This window comes from Macrotis lagotis, chromosome 7 (genome assembly GCF_037893015.1).
Source record: "Macrotis lagotis isolate mMagLag1 chromosome 7, bilby.v1.9.chrom.fasta, whole genome shotgun sequence".
Taxonomy (NCBI): domain Eukaryota; kingdom Metazoa; phylum Chordata; class Mammalia; order Peramelemorphia; family Peramelidae; genus Macrotis; species Macrotis lagotis.
The window spans coordinates 28,184,602-28,201,279 of record NC_133664.1 but is presented as its reverse complement, the minus strand read 5'-3'; the positions used below and the strand labels follow the sequence as shown (position 1 = coordinate 28,201,279).

The following is a 16,678-nucleotide window of genomic DNA, read 5'->3' as shown; positions in this document are numbered from 1 at the left end:
TCTGTTACTAAATTTCCCTCGCTTGTTATTTCCCATTACACTGAGCCCAAACTCTAAGACCTGATACTCAAAGTCCTCAATAAGGCAGCCTGGCTTTGCCTATATAATCAGAGTTCCTCTTTTGCTCCAGGATGTGAATCCACTCTTCCCCTTTCATAGTCATACTACACACTTATTCCTTCTACTCTTCTCTTTGTGCATGCTGCTGTTCCCCCAATCTAAAATATCTCTCTTTTCATATATCATATTTCATTATCAAACTCTGCCCCAGTCTTCAAGGTCCATGCAGTTCTCTCTCCTGAACAGTCAATAGAGCTCAGTCTCAGAATAGACATTCCCTCAGCCTAGAGATCTGCTGGCCAGTCAAGTCTCATCCAGGACCCTGCCCAACAGTCTCACTTTGGAAATTTTGCCTTTCCTGATTCCCTGATAGTGAACAGTCCCTCCTTGCCTTGATCTTTTCCATCAGCATCCCCTTCTGAACATTTATTCAATACAAGTGGTCCCAATAAGTGATAGGTTGTCTCCTTTGAGTTCACAGAAGGGAGAGAGAACACAGTTTGAGATTAAAGGGAACAGAGTGTCTCTTGAGATAAAATCTAGTTGCATAAGAATGGGTAGGGTTTTATTTGGATCACTGAAAAGTAGAAACCTAGGAGGATACCTAAGCAAGATGTGAAAAATAAATAAAGGTTCAGGAGTGGGAATAATCAGGTAGAACCTAGTCTGGCAAGTAGCTGAAGGTTTACAGTGGAAAATAGTGGGAACTAAAGTCACACAATCCATCATCAGTCAGCTTGTGCCAAACACTGTTAGTGGCTAGAAATACATATCCCAAACCAAACAGTCCCTGTTTTTAAGGTGCTTACATTCTAGCAAATATATATTTGATTCAGTTCCATAGTAATGGAGAAACAGCCCTGGACTTTGAGTTTGAAGACCTGAGGATGAATCCAGGTTCGACCTCTTGTCACTTAATGACAAGAGTCACAGTAACTTCTGTTAACATCTGTAAAAGAGGAGATTTGTCTAGATGATTTCTAAGATACCTTCTAGTTCTCAGTAATGCCAAGCAGTCCTTTTCTATGCTGGCAACCCACAAACATGTCTCCCTTCAGGATTTATTATCTGGGCCTCTTGACAAAGCAGTTAATTATGAACTATTTCAATCCATTCTCTCCAAGTGACTGTGGAGTAAGGAGCAAAGAATCCTATAGTCAAAAGAGACTCAGTTTGAAATTCTACCTCTAGCACTTATTAGTTGTATAACCATGAGCATGTTATTTAATCTTTGAATTTCATTTTTATTTGTAAAGTTGGGACAATAATATCATTCTACCTACCTCACACGTTTGTTGGTGAGACTCAAATGAGATAAAATTATTCATAAAATGTTGTCTACTTGTCTTCTTTAATTTCTTCATCTATAAAAGTCTTCTCTGCCAAAAAAGGGTCAAGGGACTCTTGTGGACATTCAAATACTTAATTTGGCTTAAAGAAGAATAGAATTCTAGTCCTGTTTAGGGCACATAATCATTCAAACTAGAATGGATTAATGGATTAAATACTTGCATTATAAAAATAAGAAATGTCAGGTAGTATTCCCCTTCAACCTCCTGGCTCCTCAGTAGACTAGAGATTATTTTACTACTGGTCTGTTGGCAGCAAAAAGAATTTCTCTTTTTTTTTGATTCATACTGGTACCCTACCGGTCCCATTTATAATGAATTATGGATTCCAGGTATATAGAATGTTTTGAGGGAAAAAAGGCAAAGTTAGAAAGCTGCCTTGTTTCATCTATATAGAAAGTACAAAGTGGAGGGAAATTTGATTATTCAGTGGGATTACCCATGCCCCCAGGCTAGGTAGCAATACAAACTTTCACTAGGTGAAAAAAGATTAAAAAGCAATCTATTTCTTACCTACCTCCCTGGTTGTCACATGTCATGACAGCTTTGATCAGTAAGATATTTCTAGTGTAAACCAATCAGTAGTTCCTGGATAAAGATAAAGGAAACTTTCACAGAAAACTAACAAACTAAAATTTTCACAATTGTTTCAATTCAATAAACATTTCTTAGGTAGCCACTATTTACCAGGCTCAAATGTATACAAGAACATAGAAACGAAAGAAAGCAGCCTGGAGTATGGTATACATAGGACCATAAGTCTAACAATTTTAGGTATGGGTGAGAAGAAATCCTTTTATTCAAAAAAAATTATTTTTTATTCCTTATTTTAAAGTTCATTTTTAGCAACATTGATTTTTAATTACATTCTCATTCTGCCACAGTAGAGAATTTAACCTAGCAAAAGAATGATAATTAGCAACTCCAAAAAACCTGTTAAGTCCTGAACAAGTTTCATAATGAAAACTCACGAAGACATTATAATTTTAGTTTATTTTGGGAATGACTGTCTGATTTAAATTGGCTGCTGTTAACAAAGTATCAGACTATGACACAAAAGGTAACTGAAAAGTAGTCAATATACTTAACTTCAAAATTCATTTTCTCAAGATTTTTTAAAATAAATGCAAACATCAAGTAAATATGTGATAATAAATTTAAAGTAAGTCCTATTTTTATATCATTAAAACACCCCGTAAAAACCTTTGCTATACTCTCAATTCCTAATCTTTAACTGTTATAAGTCTATCTTACTACATTTTTTATTCATTTCCCCATACTCCAAAACATGGGCAATTATCAAAACTCAGTCCTGGGTCATCTTTGTTTCTGTCACTACAGTTTTTCCCTTGATGATCTATTATCAGATCCATTGCCAAATCTAAGTATGTGATGAATCATTTGCTTGAACTCCAGTTTTTAAATGGTAACTATTCAACTGAACTTCTATAACTAATTGATCTGTTAGAATCTCTAACTCAACTCATCCAGAATGGAATTTTTCAAACTACTGTATTAAAACTTCCTGATCTACTCCCTTATTTTTTGCTGAGGGCCCCCCCCCCCTTATCTCAGTGAGATTCATAAATGCAGTAATCTTGGGCTCTTCCTTCTCCAGGCTTCCAGTCCAGAAAGTCAATCAGTATCCATAGTCCCACCTATTCTACTTCATTAATGTCTATCACATTCCTTCCCTTTCTTTCACTCACATTGCCAAGACATTCCTTCAGTTATTTTACTCAAACTACTATCCTAATCTCCTAATTGAACTTCCAGCATGTTTGGCCTTTTCCTCTATCTTCCACACTGCTGCCAAAATCATCTTTCTAAGGTACAGGTTTGACTATGTCATTTCCCTCCTCAATAATCTTCAAAGGCTACCTTCAAACTCTTAAAATAAATTTGAAGACCCTTCCCTATCAGGCTCCAACCTACCCTTCTATTATTCACAAATGCTACATCAGAGTCAATAATACTGGCTCATCCCCTGTGTATTTTGCATAAGTTGTCCCCCTTGCCTAGAATGAAAACCTCCTTTTCATCTTGGCCTTTCAGAATTCTTATATTCCTTCAAAGTTCAGTGAGGGGCCACATCTTCCATAGAGCTTTCCCTGATTCCCACAGGAGCTAGTCTTCTCGTCCTCTTCCAATTATTCCTACCACATGTTGTAATACTGCAAGGATAATGTAAGTCTTCTTTACTGTTAAGAGCATTTAACTTTATTTTTTCAATCAGCAACTAGCAGACTGCCTTGAATATAGTAGGTACTTAATATATTGAATTTTAATTGACTGATAATAGGAAAATAGTCAAATGCTTAAACAAGCCTGAAAAATCTCCAAAAATATTTATTGTCAAAGAATGACAAGGAAAATCACAAGTGGAAAGTTTGTGGAACTATGGTTTAAAAAACAAAACAAATATACCACTGTTTGGTAGTTATTAAAGCATTGAGATGCCCTTGGGAAGGTGCTGGACTTTCTGAACTTTAATATCAGTCCCTATAAAATGGGTGTGGTGCTTGGGTCTTGTTCAGATATCTCAGCAGGTTGGAGTAGGAATGAAAGGAGGACAGCTGTGAATGCATCGGAAGCACTATGTAATGTGAGGTACTGACAGTTACAAACAAAATAGAGTCATAGACATTAATCTGTGACATACCTAAGCTAGGCTTGCAATAGGAAAAACTCATGGTCAGCCATTTAATTGTAACATGATCTGAAGCTTGCAGTTGGAGAATTCTTTCGAGGAACACACAACTCTTTAGGAACTTACACATTCTAACAAGAAATGCTGAGGAAAAATGCTGCTTTTCAGCAAGATCTTCACTGTGCCACATCAGGAAGACTGTCAGTGACCTTACCCCCACGGCTCACATCTCAAGCACATTTTAACAGCCTGAGCTGTTGCCACCCTTATCTGACAGGTCTGAAATTATGGGTCACAGTGGTTATTTTCTTGTTTTGTTTTGTTTTTTAGTTTTTGCAAGGCAATGGGGTTAAGTGGCTGCCCAAGGCCACACAGCTAGGTAATTATTAAGTATCTGAGGCTGGATTTGAACTCAGGTCCTCCTGATTTCAGGGCCGGTGCTCTATCCACTGCGCCACCTAGCCATCCCACAGTAGTTACTTTCTATCAGGAAAATCAGCTTTTCTGAATCTAAAATATTCTGATGTTTCTTGGGTGGTAAGAATGACATCAACTCTTCCTGTATCATAAAATGTGGTGGTAGGAAGGAGGATTCTGGGCACAATGGATATCACTACCTTTCACTCATTTAAAATACTCTGCAGTTGGGTAGCACCCTAGTGTCTGCAGTCAGAAAAGGCCTCAGACACATACAGGTGACCTTGAACAAGTCACTGAATTTATTTTTCTCAGTTTCCTCAAATGTAATATGGGGAGGGTTGTAAGACCAAAATGAGAGTGTATCTGTGACACACTTACCACCAGCCTGCCACATAGGAGGCTCCCTCCCTGCCCTGCCCTTCCCCTTAGTTTGTAAGCTATAGTTTAGAATATGCCACAGCTCATGAAAGGCGGCATGGCCTAGCAGAGAGCTGACCTAAGACCCAGGGGCAGGAACTCTATTTCTCCATGCTCGCTGTAATTCACTCAAAGACGCTGCCCTAAAATGTGTACAGGAAGTCCCTATCTACATCTTCCCACCCCCCACCAAAAAAAAAACCACCCAGATCTGGCACTTATTTATATCCCTCAGCCTGTAAAACACTTTTCATACTTACAGTTGATCCCAGAATAAGAGAATTAAAACTTAGAAGACCCTATATAAAAAAGCACATACCAACTTCATCAATTTATAGAGGAGGAAACTGAGGCCAAGGATGGCTAAGTAGCACGCCCAAGATCACAAATGCCAAGGAGCAGATTCAGTCAGGACCTGAATACTCCTATTTTCCTCCCTTTGTTCCATGTTAGGGGAGGGGGAGGGGGCGTCATGGACTGGAGGAAGGTGAAAAATAAACTGACTGGACCACAATACCCCAGGCTCTGATATAATTCTTTTATTCTTCTCATTGATTTTTCAACAAACTCTCCAGAGGCTGTTCCAAATTTCCTCAGTCCATATCTACACCCCATCCCAATCAATGAGTCATTGGCCTCCCTTCTTTTCCAGAGGGGACTGAGGCCATCTGGGTACACTCGCTCATCTCTCCCCCATTTATCAGAACCTCCAAGACTTCTTTTTTTGGGGTTTTTTTTTTTTTGCAGGGCAAATGGGGTTAAGTGGCTTGTCCAAGGCCATACAGCTAGGTAATTATTAAGTGTCTGAGACCAGATTTGAACCCAGGTACTCCTGACTCCAAGGCTGGTGCTTTATCCACTACACCACCTAGCTGCCCCCCTCCAAGACTTCTGCCCACTCCTGAGTCCCCTTTCCCTTGGAATAGCAAACCCTTCTTATCTGTGGTCCTAATCACATAGCATCCATTGATTATCCCCACTGTGACAAGACTGATGTGACTATCAAATGAAATAATCAGGCAAAGCACTCTATACTTCCTAAAACACTTACAAATAGCTATTATTATCATTAATCTCTTCTTTATGGTTCCCTCCTCTCGATCCTGATTTGCCCTATTTTTAGAGAGGGGAACAAAGTTTCCCTTGATTCTGCAACTCTCTTAGATGACTTCTCCTCTCCCACCTTCCTTCGGGGCAAAACGTTTAAAGAGGAGTCTACACTTGCTACTTCTCACTTCTTCAACACCACTCAAACCTTAGTTCCCTCAAATATGGTTTTTGTACTCATCTTCCCACTAAAACCTCTCTCTCTCTCTCCAAGGTCATCAATGACATAATCGACAAATTCAAAAGGATTCCTTCCATATTTTCACATCCTTCAAAGCCCTGCTGAGGTGTTACCCCCTCTTCCATGAAGTCTTCCCTGACTTCCTTCCTTCTCCTGGCTTCCCAATGGAGGTGATCCTTCCTTCCTTCCTCAAATTTCTCAGGACTTTATGATCTCTCTTATGTACAATCTCCTTCCAACTTGCATAATAATTTTTATTCTGTCATGTCCAACTCTTGGCTATTGCATTTGAGGTTCTCTTGATAAGGATATTCATGTGATTTGCCATTTCCTTGTCCAGCTCATTTACAGAGGAGGACACTGAGGTAAAGAGGCTAAGTGCCTTTCGCAGAATCACACAGAAAAGTGATTGAGGCAAATAAGAACTTGAGTCCTCTTGTTCTATCACTGAGACACTGAGCTCCCACACCCGAAAATTACTTGTGAATATATTTTGTCCTAGATCAGGCTTGTAAAGAAATATCTGTGGTTATTCATCTTTTTTATTCCTAGATGCCAACGCAGTGCCTTGTACAAAGGAGATATTTAATAAATGCTTGTGGAATTAAATTGAATCAAATAGAGATATTTCAATATGCACAACATAAAATACCTTTTAAAGAGTAAGGTAGCAGATCAAGCCTCAATATGAACAATTTCGGGGCCAATAAAATTCAAAGTGTCAAGACTATAATAAGACAGTTGGGGGAAGTCATGGCGAGGACTGAAGTATATCCTTGACAACAGTCATTATTTCCTTCCATCTACTGGTAGCCCTATTACCAAGGACAGTATCTGGCACACAACAGAGGCCAAATAAATTCCTGTTGATTCAAAGACTGGTGTGTGAAGAAGGCACCTAAAGCATCACACTGGCCTTGGAGTCAAGAAGATGTAGATTCAAATAACTCCTACACTTCTTGCATGACCTAGGCAAGCCACAGTCTCTCTGAGGCTGTTACCTCAGGTGAGATAAGCATATGCCTTTTCAAAAGTTAAATCACTACATAAGTTACATAGTAGTATTAATTAACTTTTGTTCTGTATTAGAACAAAATTACATTTTAGTTTCTATTTCTAATAATAATAATAATAATAATAATAATAAAATATTTTAAGGTTTGCTTTACAAATATTATCACATTTGACCCTTATAACAAGCCTGAGAGGCAAGAATTTTCATTATTGGAGTGAAGTCCAAATGGAAGAAACAGAAGTCCACAAAGTAAAGTGATTTACCCAAGGTCACACAGCTGGCAAGTGTCTTTCTGATTCAAGGTCAGGTACTCTGTCCACTTTGGCATTTAATCTTTTTCCAGATTCATGAAATCACCTCCTTACACCTACTAAACCAGAACTTTTAATAGTTTTTTCCTAAAAAGTTATTTTGTTTCTTCTATCATTTTTGTCTTTTAGCAGAGGTATGATTACCAATTTTCAATGGCTAAAAGAAAAAGCTTCTTCAACCTAATACTGGTTTGATTAAACATTTTATTATGTGCATCACCTGGTGTCAAGGAAAGAGCACTGGACAGGTAATGCCAAACAGCCTTTTTTGGTCTATCCCATCATTTTTATTATCTACTTTTCTTGTGACCTTGGACAAAGACCACAAACTTGTCACAGACTTAGAACTGTAAGAGACCCTGGCAGTCATCAAGTCCATTCTTTGAGTCATTTCACTGATGAGAAAAGTGTGGCTCAAAGAGGTTGAGTGCCCTGTCACACAGAGCTAAGATGTGAGCACAGATCCTCAGAACTGCAGATCTAGTACTCTTTCCATTCTGCTTACTACCTGCTTCACTCAAGTGTTGTCCAGAAAATACCAAGTACTAGGTGAATGCAGACTGTTATTATGATGAACAATAGAGTGCAAAGGAAAATGGGGGGGGGGGGTGCAAGCCAGGTGGCCCTTGGAGTCAAGAAGACTGGAGTTCAAATTTGGTTTCAGACATTTGATACTTACTAGCTGGGTGATTTTGGGCAAGTTACTTAACTCCAATGCACCGCAAAAACCAAAAGAAATAAAAAAAAGTGCAATTAGAAAAGATGAGCTAGAAAATGATTTTGAAGAGCGACATTTTTAACCATTCAAGATGTGCTCTTATCCATGCAAAAGAAAAATACATTTCAAGTCCTATTCTAAAATTAATAGTTAAATTACCAATTTAATAATCTGAAATATCTTCTAAAGGCTTTAACATAATCATAATACTGAATTCAAAACAAATTACTTTCCTTTAATGGATCTATCTGCATCTCTATCAAAAAAGTGTCTTCAGTCTGTCACTTAAGATATGTATCCAACTGTTAGTGGCCCAAACAACTGAACTTTGGAAAATAAAGTTCATATGTCACTTTACAATTTATCAAAAGAAAACCTTAAGGCAGAAGACTTCTCGTATTTCAAACAGAAGTTCTGAAATTCTGTTACTTAAAGATAATCTGATGGAACAATACAATTTGAAATCTGTGACAACAAAAATCTGTTTTAAAACTGATTTGCCCTTTTTTAAAAGTTAGTCTAAATCATAACTTTTTATCATTAGCACATCTTAGAAAAAGCATAAAAATTAGATGTCTAAACAATATCAATGGATAATTTAATTTCAGAAATGCAAATTGCCTCAAATTCTTAACATGGGTGATATCACACTGAGAAGTCAATGTCAGTTGCTGCCAGAATTTCAGAAATTAAGCTCATGAAATGAAGATTTCACAATTTGAAAATAGATCATTTGATTTCCTACACTGTCCACTAACTGTAAACTACAGCTTTTTCCAGCAAAGGCTCCAACCCAACCAACTTATGGTTTGGGGAATAAAATGGTTATCACAATAAAAGGAGCTTGACTTGGACATCTAGTGTAATTTTTGTATGTTCTCAAATGTGGTAAGAGGGAAAGGGATAACCTAACTTTAAAAGAAAAAAACATTCTTTGCAATTCTTTCTGATGTCTCCAGAGTCTGTCCAGAGTTTATCGTCTCCTGTCTCTCATTTAGTCACACTATATCCTTGCAATCAAATTTTACAACTACCTAAAATGTCGAAACGGATACAATATTTTAGAAGTCCTTTTAAGCATTTGATTTGGACACGCAGTACGGTTAACACAGGTCTGCTCTCCCTACAGGTGTTGCAGAAGCAGCGCCGGCCCCAAGTCAACTGCTCCCTGTCTGCTCAAGAACTCCAGGCACCTCGTCTAATTCACAGAATACTTGACAAAGAAGAAGAAACTAGTGGAATCAATTCGCTAACAAAAGGCCAGTGCGGAGGGTGGGAGAGGGAGAAGGGAGAGGGGCGCGCCGAGCTGGTTCTCGGGGGCCAAAGGGCCCTCGGCAAAGCGGCCCGGGGTCGACGGACCTGGCGCCTGCGGGAGGAAGTGCCCCGGGGCCGCACCGGGGCCCGGCCGGACACAGGCCGGGGAGCCGGCCACACCGGGGGAGCCGGACACAGGCCGGGGAGCCGGACACAGGCCGGGGGAGCCGGACACAGGCCGGGGGAGCCGGACACAGGCCGGGGGAGCCGGACACAGGCCGGGGGAGCCGGACACAGGCCGGGGGAGCCGGCCGCACCGGGGGAGCCGGACACAGGCCGGGGAGCCGGCCGCACCGGGGGAGCCGGCCGCACCGGGGCCGCGGCTGCGATGGGCGCCACGCTGCCCGGCCCGGGCGGCCGCCGCGGCTGCTTCGGAGCCCGGCCCCGCGCCCCCGGCCCCGGCCAGTCCGGCCCCGCCCCCCGGCCCCGGCCCCGCGCCCCCGGCCCCGGCCCCGGCCAGTGCCAGTCCGGCCCCGCGCCCCCGGCCCCCCGCCCCCCGGCCCCGGCCCCGCGCCCCCCGGCCCCGCGCCCCCGGCCCCGCGCCCCCGGCCCCGCGCCCCGCGCCTTGCGGAACTTGGAAGGGTCCGGTGATCGCGGCGGGCACACGCGCACACGCGCGCACAGGCACACAGCCACACACGAACACACACACACGCACACACAGGCGCACACACACGCACACGCGCACACACAGGCGCACACGCGCACACAAAGCCGCGGGGCGCCCCCCGCCAGGCGCCTCCCAGGCCCCCGGCCGCACTCGGCGCGGGGCGCCCCGGGCCCCAAGTTCTCCGAGTCGCAAACTTTGGCGGCGCCGGGCCCCGGGCCGCTCGGCCGCGGGGTGCTGGGCGCCCCGGCCCCGCCGGCCCAAGCTCGAGCCCGGCCCCGCCGCCCCTCCCCCGCGCCGGCCGAGAACAATGCGGAGGCCCCGCGGCCCCCCACAAAGGCGCGCGCCCCCGCCGCCCGACTCACCACCCAGGTCAGGCCGCCGGCTCCTCCCCCGGCGCCCCCGGCCGCGCCGCCGGCCTTGGCCATGGCCGCTCCGCCGCTCCGCGCGAGGCCCGCGGTGCACCGAGGACAGCGAGGCCGCGCCGCCGCCTACCCGCGCCTGTGCCCGGGCCCCATGGCACGCCCGCTCACGCCCGCTGCCACCGCCGCCCTTCCCCCTCCGCCGCGCGCACGCGCCGCGCGCCCCTGCGCCTGGCGCGGCCCAGGAGGCGCCGGAGCCCGAGGCCGCGGGGGGCGGCGGGGCCGAGCGCGCGGGGGGCCGGGGGCCGGGGGCCGCGGGGAGGCGCCCCTCGGCCGCGCAGACGAGGAGCGGGGCGGCCCACGGCGCTGCCACGCTCGCCGCCCGCACACACTCGCGCCCCCTCGGCCTCGCGCGCGCGCTCTCCCCCGGGGAGGGGGGGGCGGCTCGCGCAGCCCGCGCCGCCCCCCCGCCGCCGCCGCCCGCCGTCCAATCGGGGCCCCGCCGCCGCGGCCCGGCGGCCAATGGGAAGCCTCGCGCCGCCCCCGGGGGGGCGGGGCCCGGCCGGCCGACGTCACTGCGGCTAGCAACCGAGGGGCAGAGTTGGGGGGGGCCAGGGAGGCTTTTTTTGTTTGTTTTTGAGTTGGAAGGAAAGAGAGGAGAGGAGGGCGGCCGGGGGTCGTGGGGGGCGGGGCGGGGCGCGCGGGTAGGCCACGTCCCCGAGGGGGCCGCGCGGCAGCGGGACACAACGCCGCGTGTGCGCGCGTGGGGGGGTGCGCGCGTGGGGGGGGGGTGCGCGCGTGTGTGCGTGTATGTCCGTACGTGTGTGTGTCAGTGTGTGTGCGTGTATGTCCGTGCGTGTGTGCGTGTCAGTGTGTGTGCGTGTATGTCCGTGCGTGTGTGTGTCAGTGTGTGCGTGTATGTCCGTACGTGTGTGTGTGTCAGTGTGTGTGCGTGTATGTCCGTGCGTGTGTGTCAGTGTGTGTGCGTGTATGTCCGTACGTGTGTGTGTCAGTGTGTGCGTGTATGTCCGTGCGTGTGTGCGTGTCAGTGTGTGTGCGTGTATGTCCGTGCGTGTCCGTGTGCGCGCCTCCTTTACACGCCCGGGGGAGCCGGGCCCGGGGGTCCCGGGGGAAACTCCGGCTCCAAGGCAGCTGGAAGCGCCCCGGCCCCGGAGCAGAGCCTTCATTAGGCGCCCGCTGCGTACCAGCCGGGTGCCCACGAGCGTGCCCACACCTCACGCTCCCCCCACTTTCCCCCGTGGGCCTGCTCCCTCCCCGCCGGGGCGCGTCCGGAAAAACTCGGAAAACAACCCAAAGTCGCTGTCCATCCCCTGAAGAGCTTTCTAAGGAAGGGCCAGCTCCCACGCGGGACCCTACCCCACGCGCCTGTTCTGCCGGGGTTCTAAGAAGGGGGCAGAGTGGCGCAGACCCCCCAGGACCACCCCGCCCCTCCCCCACCGCCATCACTACCCTTGCAGCCTAAAGGCCACCCGTGGGAGCCGAGTCCCAGGTGTGAGGAAAAGGAGCGTGAGAGCGGCCTGCGTGGCATCAGCGCCGGCGGCCCCTAAGGCCGCGCACAACACGAGCTCCCGTGGCGCCTCCCTCCCCGCAAGGGGCCCTTCGTGGGCTCTGCAGAGACCACAAGTCTCGCGGTCACGGATGCCAGTGGGGATGCAGATAGCGCAAAAGCCGTTCGGCCTTATCGTGGATCATGTCCCCTAAATACACAGCCGTGCTCCGAGGGGCGGCTAGGCGGTGCGCCGGCCCCGGAGTCAGGGGGACCCGGGTTCAAATCCGCCTCACACACTTCATAATGGCCTAGCTGCGGCCTTGGGCAGCCACCTAACCCCGCGGCCTTGGGCAGCCACCTAACCCCACGGCCTTGCAAAAAAAAAGAGAGAGAGTAAAGTAGGCTCAGCATGAGTTTTTTTCAAGTCATGTAGCCAGAAGCAAGAGAGAAACTAAGTACCGCTATTCTCTTTAAAACCAACCCAGTTCTGTCCACTTTTAGCTTTATACTTTGTATTCTTTGGGAAAGCAGGGTTTTTTTAAAACGCAAATAGAATGAACAAAGTTTTGCTTTGCAAGCATATATTTGCTAAGAAGATAGTCTTTAGCACAGACTAAGAAAGTGAATCTGGTGGACTTTAACTGTTTCTGACAACAGCAATTTCCACTCTTTCACATCTCGAAAGGAGGTAAAAAGTGAATCTGGTGGATTTTAATTGTTTCTTTCTTACAACAGCAATTGCTACTCTTTCAGGCCTTTAAAGGGGGAAAAAAGTGAATCTGGTGGAGTTTAATTGTTTCTTAAGACAGCAAGGCTACACCAAGCACTTTAATCTCACCTCTCATTTGGACTTCACAATCCACTAAGAAAGTAAGGAGGAAAAAAAAAAAGAAAGTTAGGAGGAGGAGACAGAGCACTGGACCTGGAGCCAGAAAACCCTGAATTAAAAATGGGACCTCAGCACCTGGACCTCAGCAAAGTCACATAACAGCTATTGGTTTGAGATTCTTCAATTGTAAAACAGAGATAAAACAGGACCTACCTCCCAGGGATTGTAGAAGGATCAAAAGAGATAATATTTGCAAGGTACTTTGTAAACCTTAAAACACTATAGAAATGCTAACATTTACTGGGATGGGAATCATAAACCCAATTTTACAAAGGAAGAAAATAAATCTGAGAAATCAAGTAACTTACTCCGCACAGCATAAGAGATATGTGACTTGAATCCAGGTCCTTTCTTCCTGATTCCATGGCCAACATTGCCCACGTAACCTCTTAAAACATGGCTAATAATTCAACCAATTACCTAATGAATCCACCCATTAAAAATAAAGAATGTATACTATACATTGATGCAGATGGTATGCCAACTTGCCCAGGTTTTCTCAGACTGTATATCTTCTGTCTTTATTCTCCCATAAAGTAGGCATAGAGAACATATTCATACACAGAGAATGAAATATAGTTTTAAACAGGAGACCCTTGTATTATCAAGCTCTTTCCTTTTATAAATTACTATATTGGGAGACACTGCCTTTTCTTACAGTAAATTCAGCTGCAAACTCAAAGATTTGTTAATGCATTTATAAGGTAACTTCAGCAATGACTATTACATTATACAGTTTCTGTAATAGAATATTTGCTTTATATTTTGTTATATTTTCCCAATATTTTATTGAATTTTAAGGTTTTTTCCTCAACTTTTAAAATAGGCCAATTCTACAAGCCTGAAAAAGAATTAACTTTTTGCTGCCCCCAAATCTTATTTGTATTACAAAATTTTCTGGGTGACTTCCATCATGCCCCTGGAAAATGAGAAGATAGAATCGATCCATACAACTTGGTGGAAGGAAATCTGACACAAGTTTAAGGACCTTTATAAAGAATATAGCTATTCTGAGAAACATCCTTCCTAAATTATAAAATACCCCCAGAGTCATTTAGTCTGTAACTCCATGAATATAGTCCAACCTCTACCTCATGAATCTTGAATACGATATACTCGTCAAATGGGTCTCTAGCCTTTCCTTAAAGACTTCAGGAAAAAGAAAAAAAAACCACTCCTCTCCTGACTCCCTAGATCCTCTTTGTACTCCAGTGGGAGAATGGTTCTCAGTATTATAAAGATTTTAATTATAGTTAGATAATATCTGACACCAGTGAGGTCCTTCACTTGAGATAAAGTAGAACAAATGTAATCCTGTTTCCACCAGGCAACCCTTCAAATATTTGAATATTATGCCATCCTTAAGTTAAGTCTACTCTAAGCTAAATAGCCACAGGTCCTTCACCCCAGGTACAATACATCTTGAATTCAAATGTGATCTCCAAGCTGATCACCCTTCTTTGGATTTCCTCCAACCTGTCAATTTTCTCTTTGAAAACGTGCCCCAGGGTGGCTAGGTGGTGTACTGGATAGAGCAGCAGCCCCGAGTCAGGAGTACCTGAGTTCAAATCCGACCTCAGACACTTAATAATTACCTAGCTGTGTGGCCCCTGGGTAAGCCACTTGCAAAAAAAAAAAATGTGCCCCAAATGGCTCACCAAAGTCTAGATAGATAGAGTGAAAGTCTCCCTTCTTTCACTCTGCTCATCCCAACATATATAACTGATTTTTTTAGAATAAAAAGACAACTCTGAATGGGGTGGGGGAGAGGGAGCAAGTAGGGAAGTCATCTTAATGAGCTGTGGTAGCTTTGTTTTATCCCTTGGCTTTATTTTAAAAAAACTTTTTTATTAATACATTATTTTACAATGACTCCTTTTCAGAAATATTTTGCTACTCCAAGTATTCCATAGCTATATTATCCCTTCATAAGACCTTGAAAGTCACATAAAATTAGGACATCTAGATGGGTTACTGGAAATTATACATTCTTCATCAACCACTATTAATTATTATTAACACCCTAAAAATTACTAGGTAGATAGAGTGTTTGAAGTCAAAAAGACTAGAGTTCAAACCCTGACTCAGACATTTACTAGGTATGCATTCTGGGCAAGTCACCTAACCTCTGTCTGCCTCAACTTCCTCATCTGTAAAATGGAGATGAAAATAGAACCTACTTCATAGGGCTTCTGTAAGAGTAAATGAGATAATGTAAGTAAGCTACTTTGCAGAACTTAAAAGAATGATATAAGGGCTAACTGATATTGGCATTACCCCAAGTCCTGGCATAGAACCATGATTTCTCTGTCTCATTGTGGGGTGATTGTTTTGTAAAACTAAAAACATGGATTCTATGGCAGCCCCAATACTGATTGCCATTACAGACTAATGTGATTAGTTTAATTACTAGTGGATGTTATGGATTTTGACATAGTAGAATGATAGGGATTTAATTGCTGTGGTATGGACCTATTGAATATGAAATGTACTTCAGTTAATAGGACTCAACAGACTTTTGTTAAGTACCTGCAGTTATATGACTCAGTGATAGAGAAATATAAAATATAGATAAGGTAAATTCTTGTGCTCCGGCAAGGAGATTGGAGGCTACTAGGCTGGCATGATAAATGTTCAAGTGTTTATAACAAGGAGAAGTGTATAGGCAGTATCCTAAGGGAGGTTCAGGTGGAGAAAGAGTTTTATAAACTGAGGGCCTCGGGTGATAGATACTTCAGGGAGGAGGTGGTATTTGAAATGAACTTTGAAGGATAAATAGGAATTCAATAGGGGAGTAGAAGAAAAGACTCTTTTAAACATACAGATCAGTCTTTTTTGTTCTTCAAGCATTTTTCATGTTCAGTCTCATTCTTTGTGATCCCATTTGGAGTTTTCTTATTAGCAACACTGAAACAACTTTGCCATTTTTAATTCAGCTCATTTGAAGAAACTGAGGCAAACAGGGTGAAATGACTTGTCTGGGGTCACACAGTAAGTACTGAGATCTGATTTGAACTGAGGTCTTCCTAAATCCCTGCTCAGAACTCTATCTTCTGCACTGAGCAGCTTGAGATTAGATTGAGCAAAGGTGTAAGAATGGAAAATGAAGTCATATCAGAGATAGAGGAAGGGATGGCAATTATCACCTTCCTGACCCCAGGATGTACCCCCAGTCCCATGTCAGGTTGCTAGAAAGGGTATTTTGGTGGATGTGCAGAATGGTGAGACATAGACACTGGCAGGCAAGAGGAAATGTAGATTGGTAGAAGGAGCCCTCTCCTCTCAGTGTTGCTTTTATCAGTCAAATCTCAGACCAGTTGCTATCCCTAACATTTATATAATACATTGCTAGCATTTTGGTCAATGGATGACACACATTAGATACTTAATACAAGTTTACTGACTTGCCTTGTAAAATTAGAGTCTATTGAGCAAATTTAGTAGATAACCCCATCCATTTAATTAAGCATTAAGATTTCCAGCCTTGACCTATTATCATGTAAAAATCACTTAACCCAGATACCTTTATCAGGTGAGAACACATTTTGATTGTTCACTAGATGTAAACAGGCCTATAAGCTTCTTTAAGTCAGGGCCATCTCCAATTGTCCTAATCCATATCTGGTCACTGGACCCAGATGGCTCCTGAGGAGGAGAAAGTGAGACTGGGGGCTTAGCACAGACCCCCTCACTCAAATCCAGTTCACATGCTTATTAGCATAGCATCACCTCCCTGATGTCACCTCCCTGATGTAATAGTCTCCTTTG

The 16,678-nt window shown here is 44.5% G+C and overlaps 1 protein-coding gene across 3 annotated transcripts in view; it reads right to left on the bottom strand.

The window, feature by feature from the left end:
• TOP2B (DNA topoisomerase II beta) overlaps positions 1-10,613 on the bottom strand; it is an 82,548-nt gene extending 71,935 nt beyond the window's left edge. Inside the window, exon 1 of one of the 3 annotated variants that reach the window (XM_074195686.1) lies at positions 10,515-10,613. In XM_074195686.1, coding sequence (XP_074051787.1) covers positions 10,515-10,577 — 63 coding nt within the window. In that variant the 5' untranslated portion in view covers positions 10,578-10,613. Of the gene's footprint in view, positions 1-1,343; positions 4,887-10,514 lie in introns of those variants that run through there. The other 2 variants (XM_074195687.1, XM_074195685.1) reach the window with 2 other exon arrangements.
• Positions 10,614-16,678: the final 6,065 nt, after the last annotated feature.